Source organism: Esox lucius, chromosome 15 (genome assembly GCF_011004845.1).
Source record: "Esox lucius isolate fEsoLuc1 chromosome 15, fEsoLuc1.pri, whole genome shotgun sequence".
In the NCBI taxonomy this organism is placed as follows: Eukaryota; Metazoa; Chordata; class Actinopteri; order Esociformes; family Esocidae; genus Esox; species Esox lucius.
In genome coordinates, this window is record NC_047583.1 from 27,397,653 (window position 1) to 27,419,569 (window position 21,917).

The following is a 21,917-nucleotide window of genomic DNA, read 5'->3' on the forward strand; positions in this document are numbered from 1 at the left end:
TTTTGCGATTATGTTAGCAATGCTGAAAACTGTGAAAGCAATAAAACTTTTAGACTAGTTCAGTATCCTCAGCATCAGTGTGTTTGGGTTAGCTTACAGCCTCAAAATGGCCAGAAACAAAGAACTTTCTTCTAAAACGTGTAAGTGTATTCTGATTCTGAGAAATGAAGGCTATTCCTCACAGGTCCTTAACTGGCAGCTTCATTAAATAGTACACGTAAAACACCATTCTCAATGTCACCAGTGAAGAGGGAACTATGGGATGCTGGCCTTCAAGGCAGGATGCTGGCCTTCAAATCAGTAAACGATTGATTATACATTTCATCGTTTTTCATGAATTCCATTGTCTAAAATCCATGCCTCAAGGACCACACCAGACAACCAAGTCCTTGTAAGCATGTTCTTGTTAAGTGGAAAGTATTACCAATTGGAATTGGTAAGCTGGGAGGATATCCTACTATTGTTATATTTTATCATCCACAATCTGCATTCAGTATGAGTACACTCTTTCCTGCAATGACAAGTACATCAATCATTTCTGTCCCCAGCCAAAAAATTTAGTACACACAGGTCAGGTGCAAACCATAGATATAGAACACTACTTTAGATAGGCCTCTTAAGTCCCTGAACATTAGAATGGAGGAATCTGTCAGCCAACTTACCTGAGACATGTTCCCTTTTAGCAACGATAGGAACAAAGTACAGAAGTGCTATTAAAAGTATGTATAACTTTCATTTTTCCTCATTAGGATATGCACTGTTATCAAAATGCACACAATCATTGTACTTCCCAAAAAGAGAAAAACACTACCATTTTAAATAGTTTTTAATAAATAACTGAATTTTTCAGTAGAGTATATATATATATATATATATATATATATATATATATATATATATATATATATATATATATATATATATATATTTGAAGCCCAATAACACTGCACAATATGTTTGGAATGCTGTCAATGACAAAAATCATTCAATCTCATTAAATCAGAAGGTAAAATTGTTAGTTTGCTGTTCATCGTGGCTGCGTTTTACATTTGTTATTTTTGTATCATGTTAAATATTTGCACACAGTGTTAAGTCAAATTAGTGCAGTTGATACATTATATCACTAATTTGGGTGAGCAGCATATTTGTTGAGAAATCATACAACCAGCTAAGCCACTGATGATTTGATAATCTGGTGGCATTTGGATTAAGGGGGCAAAGGTGAGGAAAAGAGTATATCTAACAACACCATACAGCAGATGCCAAGCAGTACGATTGCAATTAAGTAACACTGATTTATTAAATGGCAGAGTTGAAATTATTTTATTAGGTTACAGTAACTAGCTCGGTTTTAAAAACTGTTGATTCTATACTTTAGTGAGGATGTTGTTTGTTATATGCATATACTAATACTTATCCAAAACTGAACATTAGTCATAACATCAGCCAGACAAAAAATGTATGCCTGCATTAACTGAATAATGCTTGGTGACTAGCTATGACTTAACAAAAAGTGTTTGATTGTAACGGGTGTTGTTAGATGTGTAGTTAGTTATAATTCCACGTGTCAGCATCCAGTGTTAAACATCTGATTGAGCCATTTAATGTTAGCTTACACTACACTGTCAGTAGCTTGCTTTTTCCCCGAAATTGTGGCTACATGGGAAGAAAATAAAGTGGAGAATCAGTTTCTAGCTACATAAATGTAAAATGCTATCCGACAGTGCCATCTGCTAATTATTCATTCATAATTTCAGTGGCAAACATTATTGTAAGCACAATGTTGAACATAACTTTCAACTTTGCCCCACAACTTAACAGGCTTTCTACTACATAAGCCAAAAAAGACAGATCATGTTTTCTTGCTGATTCCCTTAATAATCCCATGTAAATGAACTATTATCTTAAAGTAGCTGCTGCCCTAATAATCATTAGAACCGCCATGGTGGTTATAAGGTATACAAATTGTATACAAATTGATTGACATACGTTTTCTACATATTATAATGTTTTATTATTTTATAAATTTTTATTGATTTTTAATCTGGTAATTTATTTTAATGGTCTTCGTATCCAGTTTCTTCAGTTTAATTTGGAAAGAGATATGATGATACCAAAGAGAAAAGCAATCAGTATTTTTCTTTGGTATTCTCTGGGTAGACAAAATCTAGCTAGGCCTTCAGGATTTGGACAGAAGGCACCTGCTTTCAACTGTACTGTATATGAGCAGTATCTTGGAATGACAGCAGACTCAATCAATCACAATGTGACTTGCAAATTACATTCTATGACTTCTAGAAGGCATACAGACATGTCACTAAATGATTATTAAGTTAGATACCTCGTTCCCACAATTTTTCACCCCAAAGAAGCCCTAGGTCCAATAGTCACATTTTGCCACTGTTGATGAAGTCTCACAGTCACATGGTGTGAAGTGACTTGACTATGTATTTTTCTCTGTGACAGAGAAATATAGAGAGAATGGTAGGGGGGTAATGATGATCTGTCAGCAAGTCAACTAAAGTTACTGCACTAACTCAAGTTTGTCAAGCTATTTTCAATGTTCTCTCAGGTAGGTGAGAAGATCCTCATACCTGTCAAGTTCATCTTAAAATTCCTAAGCCTTGCTCGCTGGCAGGCTAGCTACCCGGATCATCTTGATAATACAATATGTAATACTGTAAAAAACAACATTTGATGACAGCCCGGTGTACTGATTGCAGTTGTCATACCACTTACTGGTAGCTGGTGGTGGGCTCACATATTCATCCTGATTTTTTTTTTTTATGATTCTTAAAGAAAAATATTGAACTTAAAGATTGAACTTGCCCTCCATAATTGCCTTGGGGACATTATTTATATTGGGCTGTAGTGTGCGGCAATAGAATGTGTACACATCAAGATGTCACCAGAGGTATGGATGAAAATAATCTGCCAGTATGAAAAGGACATGACAAGCCAATCTCAGTTGCTTCATTTCCCACGACCAGTGTACATAAGAAACCAAGACAGTAGCCAGTCAAGTAGTCACTGAGACACCATATTTGTATTCCCCACCAAACATCAGATCTGGGGAAAAAGCACTTTTCTGAACAACTCCGAGCACCCCTGCCTCTGTTACTTTAGGCCCTAACTGTGTGGAACAAGGGTGAATGTTGGGACTGAGAACGGGTTCCCATTTCTGGTGTGCTCTCCCTACTCTCCTTTGTCCCATATGTCATCCTCTCCATTTTACTCACCAAATCTCTGCTTCTTTACCTCCTCCTCTTTGGGTCAACTCTAATTTCCCTCTCTCTGTTCACTCTACTTTTGATCCATTCCACACTCCTTTTCCTTGCTTTACCACTCCATCCCTCCAATCATCTATAAGTCCTCAGCATCTCTGACTCTCCACATCACTTTTCGTTTTCACTACCTAACAGAGTTAAAAGAGGGCGAGAATGAGACTGGGATAGTGATGAAAATTGGACACGGGGTCAGGATCATAATCTCTGCCTCAGTCTCTTTCACACACACACACACCATTCTTTTTCCTTAATCACCTGAAGGGGTATCCATAAAAATGTGTGTTAAAGCCCATAATACACATAATGAAACTGATGTTTGTCAGACAGTTGCATTATCAGATAGGATAGAGCACACAAGTTGTGACACAACATACTGTTTATGTTCATGAATATGACCAGTAGGGTAACAACCAGTTACGCTCCATAAGGTAAACAGTCTGATGACTTGCTATAAATAAACATATGTGGCACATCTTTTTGCAGATTCAGCACATCATTGAAATCATGTGACAGCTATGAGCAAAGCACAACACTACCGCCTCCACTCATGGCTAGCTACTGGAAGTGACAGCTTGATGCTTCCTGAGCGAAGCATACATTTGTAGACACACAACTTGTCTAGGTAGCCTGACAGATGAACCGGAAAGTTAGCTGGCTAGTTAGCTATGGCAAGTAGCAGGAGCAGTTTCAATATTTGAAAGATATCGAAAGGAACATGAGAAAAAATCCAACTAGGTTGCCAATTATACAGCTAAAGCTTGCCACTTTTCCCATTACAAAACTGAGCATGCAATCATTCAAATTCAACAACTGATGTGCTTGCCTTTCAAGTGATCCAGTCAGGTTTGCTAAAGTCATCAAATTTATACCTGCTCTTTATTTATATTACAATAAGGCTTTCAAAGAGCAATGACATCTCTAGCTATGTATCACTGAAGAATCTAGAAATGTTGTTGCTTTGGTGCTGTAATTTTGAGTAAAGAAATCATTAAAATTTTAAAAGGTCAAATGACATCATACCTTGTTTATGATTTGTTTTTAATGACAACCTCCATACGAATACAGTAGCAAGTTTTCATCAAGTTTATTGTGTGATATTTATACAAATATTATTGTTAAATAAACAAGGCCATTTGCAGCCGATAAAGTAATTTAAAGCATATGCACAGCTGTTAGTTTCAATTGAGTTTAACAAACAATGATCTTAAAGTATCATTAAGCTGTTACCTGTGTTTTTTTCAATCATACTCATCAATAATTACGTTAAAACAGCTTTTGCTGAAACCAGGATTTCTCCTTGAAAATGGCTGTATGGATACTGTTATAAATTTTAATGTTTATTATTCCGATCCATTATACATATGGCTATCTAGATAGACCAACATGTGGTGATAAGTGCATCTCCTTAGTTCAAGTGTTGATTAAATATAGTAGAAGTGCTGATTTTGCTGTGCATGAACTTTAAAGGAAGGCTGTCAACAGTCGCCATTGGCTATAATGGTTAAATTTCAGGTAGTTGGAATCTTTTATTCACACAAGTTGCAGTCTTCAGACACTCACAACAAATTTGCTTCTGCTCGTTCCAACAATCTACTTAAAATATCCCATGGGTCTTTGGATTCAGTGATTTATCAGTGTTTTGTTTGTTGCTGTCATTAATATATACAGTGGGGAGAACAAGTATTTGATACAATGCCGATTTTGCAGTTTTTCCCACTTACAAAGCATGTAGAAGTCTGTAATTTTTATCATAGGCAACACAAACTGTGAGTCTAAAAATCTGTGAGTCGGAATCTAAAACAAAAATCCAGAAAATCACATTGTATAATTATTTTGCATTTTATTGCATGACATAAGTATTTGATACATCAGAAAAGCAGAGCTTAATATTTGGTACAGAAACCTTTGTTTGCAATTACAGAGATCATACAGTTTCCTGTAGTTCTTGACCAGGTTTGCACACACTGCAGCAGGGATTTTGGCCCACTCCTCCATACAGACCTTCTGGCTGTGTGTTTCGGGTCGTTTTCATGCTGGAAGACCCAGCCATGACCCATCTTCAATGCTCTTACTGAGGGAAGGATGTTGTTGGCCAAGATCTTTCATGATACATGGCCCCATCCATCCTCCCCTGACAATACGGTGCAGTCGTCCTGTCCCCTTTTCCACCTCCATGCTTCACGGTTGGGATGGTGTTCTTGGGGTTTTACTCATCCTTCTTCTTCCTCCAAACATGGCGAGTGGAGTTTAGACCAAAAAGCTCTATTTTAGTTTCATCCAGACCACATGACCATCTCCCATTCCTCCTCTTGATCATCCAGATGGTAATTGGCAAACTTCAGACGGGCCTGGACATTGAGGAGGGGGACCTTGCGTGCGCTGCAGGATTTTAATCAATGACGCCGTAGTGTGTTACTAATGGTTTTCTTTGAGACTGTGGTCCCAGCTCTCTTCAGGTCATTGACCAGGTCCTGCCATATAGTTCTGGGCTGATCCCTTGATGCCCCATGAGGTGAGATCTTGCATGGAGCCCCAGACCGAGGGAGATTGACTGTCATCTTGACTGTCATATACAGGTAACAAGTTCAAACAGGTGCAGTTAAAACAGATAATGAGTGGAGAACAGGAAGGCTTCTTAAAGAAAAACGAACAGGTCTGTGAGAGACGGAATTATTACTGGTTGGTAGGTGATCAAATACTTATGTCATGCAATAAAATGCAAATTAATGACTTAAAAATCATACAATGTGATTTTCTGAGACCCCACTAATTCTCATGATAAGGGTGGAGCTAGTCTGACTGTTTAATGTTCCCGTGCCCCAGAGCAAAACAGTTCACTGGCCTAAAAATGTTTTAGGTTGCAGCAGTGAACAGCAAAAAAACTAGCCAAATTAATCTAATGTAATTCAACACAAATTTACTTCAATACAGAGCCTTTTTCTTAACTCTCTGACAGATTGTAGGTGTTGGAAAATCCTCTCCCTTTCCATCTTCCTCTCTAGTGTTAGCCGCAGATAATGGTGTAAAAGATAGGTCTATTTCAAACCTTGTCATATACTGGCAGCATTCATCCGTCCATAACCAGAACCTTGAAAACTCAATTATCAATAAAAGCTTGAATACCCTCAAGGCACACACAATTTGCTCTTTCTTTGACAAGCTTCTTTTCAAAAGTGGAGCAGCCTTTTGTTTTTATCATACACATTTTAACAATGTTGGTGGTTATCGTTCACCCAAAGGTTGAACATGTATTTAAATAGTAACAGTCAAAACATTTGACAACTCTACTCATGTAAGGGTATTTCTTCAGTTTTTATGTTATCAACATTGTAAAATAATAGTGAAGACATCAAAACTATGAAATCACACATACGGAATCATGTAGCAACCAAATAAGCGTTAAACAAATCAAAATACATTTAATATTTTAGGTTCTTCAAAGTAGCCACCCTTAATGTGACTATCATTTGTTTTTCAAAAGGACAATGAACCAAAACACTCCTCCAGGTAGTGTTGGGTTTTTGACGAAGAAGGAGAGTAATGGGGCTGCATCAGATGACCTGGCCTGGCCAAAGCTGTCATCAAGGCAAAGTGCGTCTACACAGAAGAATCAAAGAATCTAAAATATGTTTTGACTTGGTGAACACTCTTGTATTTTCCCATACGAATGTTGACAACATTGCCAATATTTTGGTTACTGCAAGATTCCCATATTTGTTATTTTATAAAATTGTAAAAAGAAAGGAATACTCTTGAATGACACAGACCGACAGACATTAATTAAGACAGACAGACAGCCTTTAAGTAATACAGTCAGACAGTCAGGCAGTCATTTAGTCAGTGAGATGGACAGCCATTCAGTCAGACAGACAGAGTCATTCAGTCTCAGCTAACATACTGTGATCAATATTGCAGTTTATCTTGATTGCTTGACCACTTTTAGTTCACAGCTACTCATTCAAAGGTATTCCTTTATTTTGACTATTTTCCACCTTGTGCAATAAAGAAATCAAAACTATGATGAATAACGTAAGGAATCATGTAGTAACCAAAATATTGGCTATGTTGTATGGGAAAATTAGTGGCAATTTAATTTCCTGAACCATAGAGGAGGCAGAGTATGTAAAATTATCTATAATCAAATGCATGAGGTAATTGGTTGTAGATGTAGGAACTGTGTAAGTAAAAGACTGATGAAAAATGCGCGCGGAGGGAGAGACTGGTGAGCGTTGACCCTCCATCCTATGTGATTGCTACTTCGAAAGCACGCTACACGGGAGCATCATTCACTTCGTCTGCCTTTTCTCTGGTGTGGTGCCGTCTCTTCTGCTCACATCCCATTGTCCCGCTCTCTGTTCGCACAGATGTGAACCCGAATATCAGTCAATCCCATTTTGAATCACACAACTGCTGTTTGCTTGTAATTGTTCGAAACGTATTTCACATTCAGTTTGCCAAACCCCGAAGAACGCTGTGCGGAAAAGAAGACCAATGCTCTTTTTGGAATAAGATAAACTAATCATCCATTTGTTCATTCCATTTTGGCTGCGTAGGCTATTTGGCTTTAAGTAGAGCAACAGCATGGATCTCTCATTTATGGCTGCACAGGTAAGAATGCTTTGTGTTTAGGTGTGAGAAAGTGGTTTATTTAGCGATTAAGTTGTTGAAATGTCTGTCTTAACTTTTGTTTTATTTTGCCTATTTTGAAGGTGTGGCATATTAAGTGATGTTTGTGTGTTTTATGATGGCGCCTTATAATGCTATTTATTTTAAACCTTGCCTGGTTTCCATTCAGTTTAGCCAAGCTAAAATATAGCCACATTAGAATGATGAGATGTTGAATTGATCATTGCACTGGGAAACTGCCCACCGAAGATGGCATGTTGTCAACTATTACTGACAGAGGGACACTCAGATTGGACTCTATCACACTTGCTTATTTTGGAAATGTATCAGGGTTGTTTTCATTCATTTGCTCGGGTGGAGGGAAAATGAGATCAGATAGAAGTTAGTTATAGTAGTATTAAAATTTAAAGACACTAATTAGCTGAACAAAACTACTCTGACAGGCATATACATCTGTTAAATAAACTGTTTGTCATAGTCACAGTATTATTGCTACTCATTTGCCAATTAGACATCTAAGTGTATTTAAGTTTAATTCAGCCAATTCAGAATATAACACAATTATGTATTTATTCATGGTACAAGTATTATGAGGTCATGGGTTTAATTGACTGAATATAGTTGGTACTGGCCTGTTTCAAAGGAAAGTACATGCGTTCCACTTGTGTATGCCTGAGTTGGGAGCAATTTAAGTCTGAATAGTGGGAATCTGGCTCCATAAGTCTCATTTTCACATACACCCCCATTTCCAAAAAAGCTGGGACGCTGTGAAAAATGTCAGGAAAAACAGAATGCAATGATGTGCAAATAATTTATACCCTATATGCAATTGAAAATAGTAAAAAGACAACATTGCAAATGTTGAAACTGAGAACTGTTATTGTTTCCTGAAAAATATATGCCCACTTTGAATTTGATGCCAGCAATACCGGTTCAAAAAAGTTTGGACATAGGCAACAACAGACTGAAAATAGTTGTTTAATGCTAAAAAACGAAGTCTTGTGAAATATCACAATTAGGTCAACTGGCAACAGTAACATGGTATTTCAAGGTCATTCCAGAGATGATAGGTCTGTCAGAAGTGAGGATGGGGAGGAGTTCACCACTCTGTGAAAGACTGCGTAGGCAAATAGTGCAACAATTTAAGAATAACATTTCTTAACGTAAAATGTAAAAGAGTTCGGGGATATCATCATCCACGGTACATAATATAATTAAACGATTCAGAGAATATGGAGACAAGCCCAGAAAACCAAAATGGGATGGCCGTGATCTTCGTGCCCTCATGCGGCTCTGCATTAAAAACAGACACGATTCTGTAGTGGGCATCACAGCGTGGCCTCAGGAACACTTCCAAAAATCATTGTCTGTGAACACAGTATGTCGCTGCATCCACAAATGAAAGTTATAACTCCACCATGCAATTAAGAAACCATATATAAACAAGATCCAGAAACACTGCTGCATTATCTGGGCCCAAGCTCATTTAAGATGGACTGAGCTTAAGTGGTAAACTGTCTGACGAATCAAAATGTGAAATTGGTTTTGGGATTCATGGCCACCGCATCCCCCGGACTAAAGAGGAGAGGGACAATCCAGCTTCTTATCAGTGCATAGTTCAAAAGCCAACATCCGTGATGGTATGGGGGTGCATTAGTGCACATGGCATGGGTGACTTCTGTGAAGGCACCATTAATGCTGAACAATATATACAGGTTTTGGAGCAACAAATGCTGCCATCCAGACAATGTCTTTTTCAGGGAAGGCCTTGCTTATTTCAGCAAGACAATGCCAAACCACATTCTACACGTATTACAACAGCATAGATCTGTAGTAAAAGAGTCTGGGTGCTGTACTGGCCTGCCTGCAGTCCAGACCTGTCACCCATTGAAAACATTTGGCACATTATGAATGAAAAATATGACAAAGGAGACCCCAAACTGTTGAGCAGCTGAAATCCTACATCGAGTAAGAATGCGAAAAGCAATTCACTTTCAAAACTACAGTAATTGGACTCCTCAGTTCCCAAACGCTTACAGAGTGTTGTTAAAAGTAGAGAAGTTGCAACACAGTAACAAGAAACCAGGCAAGCCTAGTTCAGCCTGCCCAATATAGAAAGTGTTGATCGTTGTTGCCCTCCCAAGATTCAAACCTGGGTCGCCCACGTGAAAGGCTGTGTCTACTGAGCAATACATTTGCCGGGTGTCGGTATAGACTCTTGACATTATATAATTTTGTCACGCGTTAATATCACGCCAAGTTTGAATATTTTGTTAGAAACCATTAACCTTTGTGTTAAACTGCGTAGCGTTTCTTATTGAGTTTACCTCCACCACAGATAGCATCTATGAACTTTATGGCTTTTGTCACTAGCCATTTTAACAGCTTATAAGCCATTCGTGAATGACATTGATACAATAAATAGTGTATCAATATAGGGGACGATAACTGACTTTTTCCATCCTTTTTCCATCCTGAACAAATCCTAAGACATCATTTGAAAATACACCAGATATAGTCGCAATATAACAGTAAACAGTTTCATTTTAGGCTTCCTATAACGTAACTACTGAAGGTTGTAGCTAGCAAAGCTTTTGTCTGTCCTGAACAAATCCTAAGGCATAATGTGTTTTGACAGTGATGGGAAGCAAACGCAGGACATGATGTTCTGTAGTCCGCGTTTCTAACCACTACACTAATTAACAAGGGGTAGTCAGGCACTCACTCAGTCAGTCAGTCAGTAGGAGACATTCGCTCTTCTAGGCCGGCTCCGCTTACGCGGTCCGGCAATAAACATGCCTCTGTCCCAACTTTTTTGAAATGTGTCTATTACATCAAATTGAAAATGGGCATATATTTTTAATAACATTTCTCTGGTAAAATCTTTGATAAGTTGTGATTGTGCGGTTTTCAATTAAATATGGGAATAAATGATTTACACATATTTGCATTCTGTATTTGTTTGCATTTGACGCTGTGTCCCAACCTTTTGGAAACAAGTTGTATTTGCTTATCTTAAAAGTGCTTATCTCAGGTTACTGTAATAATATAATGGAACTGCGATTTATACCAGAGCTCTAATATGAGACCCCATAATTATGTCCCAGAACACATGCAGCATTGCTTTTAGTCTTGAAGTCTTTTAGTCTTTTTGCAATAAGAAAACATCTTAATTTCTTTCTCATTCATCTCAGTTTACCAGCACTGTGTGAAAACCAAAATCCTACCCTTATACTGTCTCCAAAAGATGACTATGCTAAAGAAAATATAATTTTTTTTCTGTGCTATTGCAGGCTGTAGGTTTTGATGTTGACTTTGCTTAGCAGTGGATTGTGGGTGAGGTTGTTTTGCTATTGAGTTGCTATTGAATTACTCCACAGTAGTCCAAGGGTTGGCAACTCTGTGACTATATTTTTAATTTATCCAACCTTGAAGACTAGGTAATAAAGTTATCAAATAATTAAACTGATCAAATAGTTCAGTTAATAATGTGAGCTTTTTATATGTGTAAACAATGACTTTTTTGCCACTGATCAACACAAAAAGGTCATGATGTAGAAGTGACAAATACATTCAGAAATTGTTCTAAGTTAATTACAAATAAAATACATAAAATAGTTGATTAATAGATTAATAGTTAATAGTTGAAGTATTCACACCTTTCAATCAAAATTTGGTAGAGGCAAGTTGGTCTGCAATTACAGCCTTGAGTCTATTTCTATACTTTTCTATAAGTCTCTACCACATCATCTTATAACATCTGGACACAGGAATTTTTGCCCATTCTTTTTTACAAAATTGCTTAAGCTCATTCAAGTTGAATGGGGACATTTGGTGAACAGCAATTTTCAAATCGTTCCAGTCTGGGGTTTGACTGGGCCACTCCAGAACAGTTACCTGCATTTTTAGGGACATCATCACCAGGGCTCTACAGTATATTATACTTGCATTTGTGAAAAATAGATATGTGCACACTACATCGCACACTGCAAGTAAAGATTACAACCTAACAAAATCTATTTTTCTCGTTGCTAATTGTTTAAAAACTAGTCTCAAATTCCACAAGCAGCATGAGCCAACCACAAAAGAGTTTTCTGTGATGACGCAGTCCAGTCAAAATGAGAGAAAGGTGAAAACACTTGGAAAAAGTATCGGTATACACTATATCGGTATACACTATAAGTTAATGTGCCGACATTGCTAAAAATTAAGGCCATTCAATTTTATAAGCGAAAAATGGGAATCTGGTGAGGGGGATTTGCAAGGTTCAACTAATATAGCCTCTTCACAAGGTTTCCCTGTGGCGGCTAACATTGACATGGCGGCTAACGTTGAGAACAATACTGAGAACAATGTTAGAGAAGTTACAGAGAACAACGTTAGCGAAGCTACCATGACCCCTGCTCTCACTTCAACATCCACTTTAGCTGGCGGAGGGCGAACATATACATTGGAGCTGTAGATGAATGTAGATATAGACTGATGTCCTTTGCATCTAGTAGGCATGGGTCAGTGTGTGATTTTGGTGGTATATGCTGTTTCACAGATGTGTCCCTTAGTACACCCACACACATACATGCAGTATAAATATGTATATAATAAATTGTTTGTTATTAAACTTCTTTGTGTGCTCATAAAGTTTTTTATTTAGGAGCTCATTGGGAAAAGAGTTAGCGCTGAGCCCTGATCGTCACGCTAGTAATCAACTTCCAAGCCACAGGTCTATTGCAGACTTCCGCTGGTTTTCCTCCTGGATTTCTCTTTGCTTTGCTGCATCCACTTCGCCCTCTTTCTTCAAAAGCTTTCCAGACCCCAGTGCAGAGAAGCATCCCGTTGCATGATGCTGTCACCACCATGATTCACAGTAGGAAGGGTGTTCCCATGTTTTGTGTGTTAGGCTAGTGTCAAACATAGCGCTTAGAATCAAGGCCAATAAGGTCTCATCAGTCCATAGAATCTTCTTCCACTTCTAGCCGAGATTTGATGGGAGTTGTTTTCTTATTCCCACTCTCCCATAAAGGCCACTTTTCTGAAGCAACTGGGCTGTTGCTGTAGTATGCACATTGTCACCCAGCTCAACCGTAGACGACTCTTTATGTGTTGTCATAGGCTTCTTGGTAGCCTCCCTAGTCAGAGTGCCTTTCTCACTCGAATACTCAGTTATTGAGGACGGCCTGTTCTAGATAGATTCACATTTGTGCCATATTTTCTCTAGTTAATAGTGGAGTTTACTCTGCTTGGAGATATTCTTATATCTTAACCCTATGTCACACTGTGCCCCTGATTGGTGTATTTGAAGAACCATTTTCCGGATTTGCTTCCTTCATCTTCATGATGTATTTTGCTTTAGAAATTGAACTAACCAACTGTGGGACCTCCTAGAGACAGGTGCCTCTAACTTAAAAACGTGGGAGAAAACTTAAGTGCACACAGGTGGACTCCATTCAACAAATTGTGTGTCTTCTAAAGACAATTGACTGCACCGCAGATCATACAAGTGTATCATAGCAAAGGGGGTGAATACTTATACAGTCAGTTATATTTTGTTTCATTTTTGTAATTCATTCAGAATTATTTTTCAGATTATATTTTCGCCTTGACATGATGGACTTTTTGGTGTTGATCACCTGCAGAAACTCCTGACTAAATCAATTTAGCATAAAAATATAAAACAGCCTTGAATGGAAATGTAAACAATGCGTGCTATTGTCGTTGATAAACAATTTGCATATGCCGGCACTGCCTCAGTGATTACAAATAAGAAGGGCATACTTCATTAGGTTGACAGCAGGGGTATCTTCAAGCATTACAGAACATGGATTAATAGATGACAATCATAACACCAAAGCTTTTGAAAGTAGAGTGATAATGTTGTCTACAATGGACAGATGAAAATATACAATTATGACTCGTATACATTATGCCTCGCCATAGCTTAAGATTCACCCAGTGACACTGAAGTAATACCATACTCTACAGATTGCATACATTATACATACCCAAGAAATAGTTCATACTTATTCTTTTCTATCATAGTCTGTAAACTCAATAGAATCAATATAAATATGAATGTGGTTTGGCCATATTGAAGAAGACATTGAGCCAAATGGACAGTGTTTTTCGTTTTAATGAGGTGAAACCTCCTGATCGATCCAACACATTATCGCAGGAACGCGCGTATGAAACTATACTTTCAGTACGAACATATCCCAGTGCTATTGGTCCTCCTTAAGGACTCACAATTTAGTTCAGTGTCAACATAAGAAGTGCTGTTTACCTTCCATTGGAAACCGGCCTCAGGGGCAGCTATGAACATATTAATAGTTAGTGTCTGTTTGCTAGCAAGTTGTGGTCATGGTCGGTGGGTGGGCGTTTCCATAATCGAGTTTCAGTCCGATGGTGGTGAGTTTGATTCCAGTGAGACAGGAACATTTTTTGTTGGGGATTTGTGTTGTTTCTGCAGTTTTTTTCAGTTTTTTAACATAACACCCTAATCCTAACCCTAACCTCAGTACTGTTATGCCTAACCTTATCCTTAACCTAATTTTAATTCTAACCCTAACCTCATTAATTTGATGCCTAACCTTATCTGTAACCTAATCCTAATCCTAACCCTAACCTCAGTCCTGTGATGCCTAACCTTATCTGTAACCTAACCTTAATCTTAACCCTATGTCAGTAATTTGATGCCTAACCTTAAGTTGACCGTAACCATTTACTGTAAATGTTATTCGTAACGTTTCTTATAATTTTTTACAAATTACATTAAAGACCAACGTAAATGCAAAGCGTTAAGGAGCAACGTAACTGCAACTCATGAAGTACCAATAGCACTGGGGATACTTATAGCGAATGTAATTTAAAAAATAGTTTCCACACGAACGTAATTCCTGAGAGGTATGGTTGCAACAATCACCCAGTGATGCAGGGCTAATGTTTTAAGTGTGATTCCATGTTGGGTTTTAGTGCCCATGTCAGTTCTTCAGAATCAGTCATTGCCCTAGTCACTAATCCATCTCACAGAGCCATACTTTTCAGATCTCTACTCCCAGCTCTCTTTGCAGTACAGTCCACTTCAGCCAATTTTCCATCCCCTCAGACTTGTCTGTGCTGGCCGATTGGGTACAGATATATCCCCCCAATCTCCCTAGCTTAAAAAAGTTATTAGTCAGCATTGCATTTGGGGATAGGGCTATGTTTCCTTGCTAAGCAAGCTCAAGTTCCTAAACTTCTTTTCATGACTTGAGTGAGTCATGTTTTGGATTAAAGGCAGCAAAAGCCTTTTCATTTCATTGATTCAACAGATCTTGTAAAAAATCATAGCTGAGCTATGGCTTGAAAATGCACTGGGCCGAGACTAGTAATTGTGATTTCTTGGGAAACCTAGAGAAAATAGACCATTATTTAGATTACGTTTACTAAATGTAATCAGTTTTCAAGAAATACTGACCTTATCCATTATATGTAAGCTTTGGCGCTTGCTCTGTAATATGGGTATTTTATTCTATTATAATATTTAATTAATTTAGAAAAATATTTTGATATAATTATAAAAATATACTATTGTTCATTTGTATTGATACATTTTGAACATTATAATTCTTTATTAAGTTCCAGATTAGGATCTCTGTTACTTTCTAAGAGATCTTTTAGAGAGATGTTTTATCTGCTAGTGATTTGCGAGATGTGAAATGATACAAGCAAACAGTGATCTGTAACATTGCCTTTAATGCCAACATCTCCGAAAAAAACAGGCCATAAGAGATCCCACTCTGTAACTTTCTGTCACAATAAAACAATCTACAGAACATCATTAAAATATTAGAAAACAATATTACTTAACGTCTTTTTGTAAAGTGATTGTTTATTGTTTTCAAAATATTATAAAATCTTTAAATATTGCATACATTTGTATTGCTACATTTTAGAGCATGCAATGAGGTTTCTGGGATATAATTTTACAGGTATTGTATCTTGCTGTGCTCCAGGGTTGGCACAAACTATCATAGACATGCCACTTTAATGTATTATTTGTCAAGCTTGTTGAAAGGTCTGTGCAAGGGACTAGCATTGAGGTCAAAGTCACATGTTGTGCTACATGGATTGAAGAGATATGATGAGGCCACAATCATTCTAAAAGGTATGATAAAAAGATATATACAAGTATATAAAAGTTTACTTTTCTTCTCAAAACTAGGCTCTGTCATATTCTGGCACTGATACCTTCCAGACTGAGTCTCCTTTTCACGCTGGCTGTAGGCATTTGTTATTAAACTACTGATCCCTTCACAGTGCTCCTGTCTGCTTGGAGACTGCTTTTTCAGGCCCACTACAAAGTACCTAAAGGAGACTGCTCAATGCTCCCATGCTGCGTCGCAGCAAATGAATGCCTCTCTCTCTCTCTGCCACTATCACCAAAAGCCTCACATGAATAAAGTACGATGCATCATTTTCCAAGACACAGACACCACATTTGGGTGTTTGGATGTCCCTAGCTACTCACTGTGCTTCCAAGTAGGGCACTGGGGAAATCATCTAACAGATAAGTGGCATGTGGCCTGAGAAGGACCCTTCTAATGGAAACCACATCAGAGGGATGAAAACCAGAATATTTGATGAGGATAACGGACGTTCCACTGAGAGAGAAAGAGATCAGGGATCTATTCTGACCTCTATCTCTTCGACAGAGCTATATGTCTTCTTCAACGTCAGGCCTCTATTTGTACTTGATATGATTTATGTGATTTCTGTCTTTCAGTTGCGTATGAAATATGCAGTCCCTTTGCCGTATCGTGTTAATACAACGTGTTGTCTTCCCACGCAGACTCTCTGTACTTCCAGCCTCCGAGACCCTTTTCTGTCTAAGCAGACTTGATGGCAGATTCACTGGAATAGCTAGAGCATTCAGTACTTTAAGGCTATCACATCGATTTCCCCCTTAAATCTGTGATCCTTTAAAGAACAATCCACAAAAACAATATCCTAGCAACATTTCTTTCACCGTACAACTTACAGGTGCTGGTCATAAAATTTGAATATCATCAAAAAGTTTATTTATTTCAGTTATTCCATTCAAAAAGTGAAACTTGTATAATTTATACATTCATTCCACACAGACTGATATATTTCAAATGTTTATTTCTTTTAATTGTGATGATTATAACTGGCCACTAATGAAAATCCCAAATTCAGAATCTCAAAATATTAGAATATTACTTAAGACCAATACAAAAAAATGATTTTTAGAAATGTTAGATGATAAAAAAACTTAGATGATATTCAAATTTTATGACCAGCACCTGTATTTCATGGCTTGGTTGACTCAGTTTGAACATTGTTGCAGTCTTTTTTGCAAATATCGTTAGGGAATGAAAAAGGGAGAAATCAAACACTTTGAAACTCCCTCCTCTCGTACTCCACTTTGCAGAACACATCTGATACATCAGCTAAAGGTGATCGATCTGTTGAGCAACATAAATAATGAATACCAAATTCTTCTGTATTGCCTCAGTTTGTTGCATAGGATGGTCTGCAGTTTAACATGCAGTCTGGGATTTTTAGCCACTGGTTGTAACAGTTTTGCTATTTATTTTTAAATGATTATATATCTTACTCAGACTTGTAAGGGGGTAGCGATGGTGGCTGTTGCGAGGGTATGAAGTTGAAGACAGAACGAGTTTGAAGTGACAATGAAGTAACCCTATTTGACATGTCTCCATAAATAGATGGTGTTCACTGCAGGGGCTGGAGACTGTACAGCATCACTACCTCTGTGTTTACTGGTGTTTGATGTTTCCACCTACAGTATATAAGCAAGAAGACAGAACATGAAACATTTCAATGTGGGGGCTGATTGCTGACTGAGCTGAGGCCCTACTGCAATGTATACTGGATGGATTGTATCTGTGTTTGTTAGTCACCAGGCTGTAGCCATTGGCAACCACTGCACATCGTAAAACTTGGGATTATCAAGCAGCCTGAGGTTCTGTCTATTTTCTATCAAACTGAGATGTTTTTATTGTCCCTGCACGGTTTCAATTGACAAACAAAATAGAATTTGTGTGCTTGAAGCTTAATCTGATGTCCTGTTATGGCTAGCAGACATCATTTGCGTAGAGGTCAGCTACAATGCCAATGTTATTTTAGACTTCGCTGACAAAAGTGATTGCATGTTAAATCAAGTTCCTCCAACAAGTGAAATGAGATGTAATCAAATCTGATAGAGGAGTATGATACAATAATGATCATGGTGGACTTCCAAACCAACGAGTGCCTGACATATCCATTGTGACCGCCAACATTTTCTGATGCTCATTCCAATGGATGAATAATGCATTCATATGAATATTCCACTACAGACCCATTACAAATTAGATTTTGTTTACTGCTGCTTTTAATGAAGTCAGGTTAGGAAATCTTTTACCTGGTATACCCACAAATTAAAATAGAAATTTTGTGATTGAGTCCCATTGTAATTAAGAAATGCAATTGTTTGTATATCTTTTTGGTATAGTTCTGGTGACATTTCTGTGCACAAATTGTTTGTAGTAATTATTATAAATATTTTTCTGCCTCCTGACCATCCACTGGTCCTGGCTGCGGTCTTGGCAGGTCCTGGCTGGGGGCCACAGTCAGGACCTGAATGCAGAGGTGCAGTTTTGGTTGTCCAGAAATAGAGGCAGCTGTCCCGTGTTGCCTCTAATTGGGGACCCTATTTAAGTTGCTCTGTTTTACTTTTAGTTTGTGGGTCATTGTTTGCACAAGCTGAAGACACACCTACAAGCCGCATAAAGCCTCCACTGCCCTAAAGGGGACGCTTGGTGTATTGGCCTTAAGTGTAACTTTTACATTAAAGTCACAACCACAAATTGTATAGAAATGGGATAGAAGCATGTTAATTTGGCAGCATGTTTGGTTGAGTTTGATGCTTTGAACATAACGCGCTCATCTGAAGCGAGCTCCCGTCTGAAAATAGTAGATAAATTATGTTCAGTCCTTCGGTTTTAACCTAACACAGCTGCAAAACCGTGGGTGTTTCACTGAAACATGTTTGTTTGGGTTTGAGGTAAACATATTTCAGTGTATCCTGTTCAGAGGAAGGGAGATCCTCTAGTAATTAGTTTCTTTTTTAACTTTTCCAAGATGAATAGGCCAAAGATTAAATCTGTTTAGAAATAATTTAGAGAAATCACATTAGGAACAGAACATGTTTATTTTAATTGACTATAACCTATGGTTTACAAAAGAATATTGTTGCCCTGCTTATATATTGTGAAGACCACTGTACCACCGCTATCACTTCTTAGTGGTGTAGTGTTTAGAGAATTTCTCCTTAGAATTCAATCGTGGAGGGCACACAGCTTGTGTTGACACACAGCTTGTCTCATGTCATATATTATTTGGTTTAATTCACGTTAATGTATATAAAAGGTCACGTAATTCAATTAATCTCTTAAATATATTATGAGATTCATGATATAACAAAGTGAATATACAGTTAGGTCCGGAAATAATTGGACACTGACACAAGTATTGTTATTTTGGCTGTTTACCAAAATATATTCAAGTTACAGTTAAATAATAAACATGGGCGTGAAGCGCAGTCTCTCAGCTTTAAGTTGAAGTTATTCACATCCAAATTGGAGGAAGGGCTTAGGAATTACAGCTCTTTAATATGTAGCCAACTCTTTTTCAAGGGACCAAAAGTATTTGGACAATTGACTCAAAAGCTGTTTGATGGACAGGTGTGGCCTATTCCTTCATTTTTTTCTTTGTCAATTAAGCTGGTAAAAGGTCTGGAGTTGATTCCAGGTGTGGCATTTGCATTAGGAAGCTGTTGCTTTGAACCCATGCAGTCGAAGGAGCTCTCAATGCAAGTGAATATCCATCAGAGAGATAGCAGGAACATTAGGAGCGGCCAAATTAATAGTTTGGTACATTCTGAGAAAAAAAGAATGCACTGGTGTGCTCTGCACCAGAAAAAGGGCTGGACGTCCACAGAAGAAAACAGTGGTGGATGATCGTAGGATCCTGTCCATGGTAAAGAATATACAGAAGACAGAAGCACCCAGATGAAATCTGAAGTGTATAGGATATATTGTCTGCTCTGATTCAGTCAAATTCAGCTAAGTTTATTGGACACGCTTCACTTTACAGATGGACAATGACCCAAAACATACTGCGAAAGCAACCCAGGAGTTTTTTAAGGCAAAGAAGTGGCATATTGTGCAATGGCCCAGTCAGTCACCTGATCTCAACCCGACCAAGCATGCATTTCACTTGCTGAAGACAAAATGTAAGGCAGAAAGACCCACAAACAAATGACGTGTCAGGGTTTTCAGGGCCTGAACCCAAAAGCAGATCGGATACAGAAAGTAGCAAAGAAGATTTATTGAAGCAACAGTGAGAAATGCAAGGTGGGGTTGGATTAAGAAGCGGGGTCGGGTCAGGTGAGTATTCCAGGTGGTGGGGCAGGTGGGTAATCCAGGTGGCGGGGCAGGTGAGTATTCCAGGTGGTGGGGCAGGTGGCGGGGCAGGTGAGTAATCCAGGTGGCGGGGAAGGTGAGTAATCCAGGTGGTGGGGCAGATGAGTAATCCAGGTGGCGGGGAAGGTGAGTAATCCAGGTGGTGGGGCAGATGAGTAATCCAGGTGGCGGGGAAGGTGAGTAATCCAGGTGGTGGGGCAGATGAGTAATCCAGGTGGCGGGGCAGGTGAGTAATCCAGGTGGCGGGGCAGGTCCAGAAATCCAGGTGAGACCCCCACTTGTAGCCCGGGAGACCGGAAAACAGACAGATAACAAAATACCCACTGACAGAATCAAGCGCACAGGGAAGAAACTCATTCAGCAACGAGACTAACGAAAAACACACAACACACACATCACGGAGGAGGGGTCGTGACACAACAACTGAAGACAGGTGCAATAAAGGCAAACCATCACAAAGGAGGAAACCCAGCGTTTGGTGATGTCCATGCACTTCAAGCCGTCATTGTCTGCAAAGGATTCTCAAAAAAGTATTACATTTCTTATTTATGATTGTTTTAATTTGTCCAATTACTTTGGAGCACCTGAAATAATGGGACTTTGTATGAAAATGGTTCCAATTCCTAAACTTTTCATATGATAGTTTCATTCAAAACCTTGAATTAAAGCTGAAAGTCTTCACTTCAATTGCATCACAGTTGTTTAATTTCAAATCCATTGTGGTGGCGTACAGAACCAAAACTATGAAAATTGTGTCAGTGTACAAATATTTCTGGACCTAACTGTATATTGTTGTGCAACGGCTTTAAAAGTACTGAGTGGGTAAAAATTGGAATGTCTGAGAGGGGTATTGAATGTCACGGTGTGGTGAGGATCAGTGCCACCATCCCGTACACCTCCAGTTCCCATCACTCCACAAACACATCCCGGACTTGTCTTCCTGTCACGTCTTCAACTATTCACACCAGGTCCCAATCATCTCGTTAGTATGTGTTTAAATGTTTCCCCTCTGCTCCCCATATTTGTCGACCATTTTTGTCACTGTCTGTATGCACACTTAACTGGCGAGTGTTTTCCGTTTTGTGCTGTTTAAAGGATTCAGCCCCTTTGTTTTCTTTAAGTTTGTTTTTGTATGCTTGTGTTTGTTTTTTCATTAAACCCTACATCGAGTATATTTCGCCTGTGCCTGGTTCCTCCACTATGACTACCGTTACATTGAACCGGGGTCAAAATGTTAATAATGGGCATCAAGTTCGGATGTCCCACAAGACAACAGGGCTTGATGATACTCCATATACTCTGTAAATGCAACTTTTACCTTAAATATTTTTGCTGAAATAATTTTGACAACAGAACGTTTATTAATGTGTTAGGACAACTCCTATCACGAGGTATGGGCAGGATTTGTGGGGCCCATCAGTAACAGGCATCAAGTCCTATCTATTGTCCTTTGTTCAGAGTTAGTCAGCACTTATGCGTTGTGTTAGGTTTCTCATGCCCATTTCCTATCAAATGGAAC

General features: G+C 38.4%; 1 protein-coding gene across 1 annotated transcript in view; it reads left to right on the plus strand.

Moving 5' to 3' along the window:
- The first annotated feature begins 7,478 nt into the window (after positions 1–7,478).
- The window catches only part of LOC106024658 (uncharacterized protein C14orf132), a 31,510-nt gene continuing 17,071 nt past the window's right edge, over positions 7,479–21,917 (plus strand). The window contains exon 1 of the mRNA XM_013137370.3: positions 7,479–7,895. Within this exon, the coding sequence (XP_012992824.1) occupies positions 7,869–7,895 (27 nt within the window). The 5' untranslated portion in view covers positions 7,479–7,868. The remainder of the gene's footprint in view (positions 7,896–21,917) is intronic.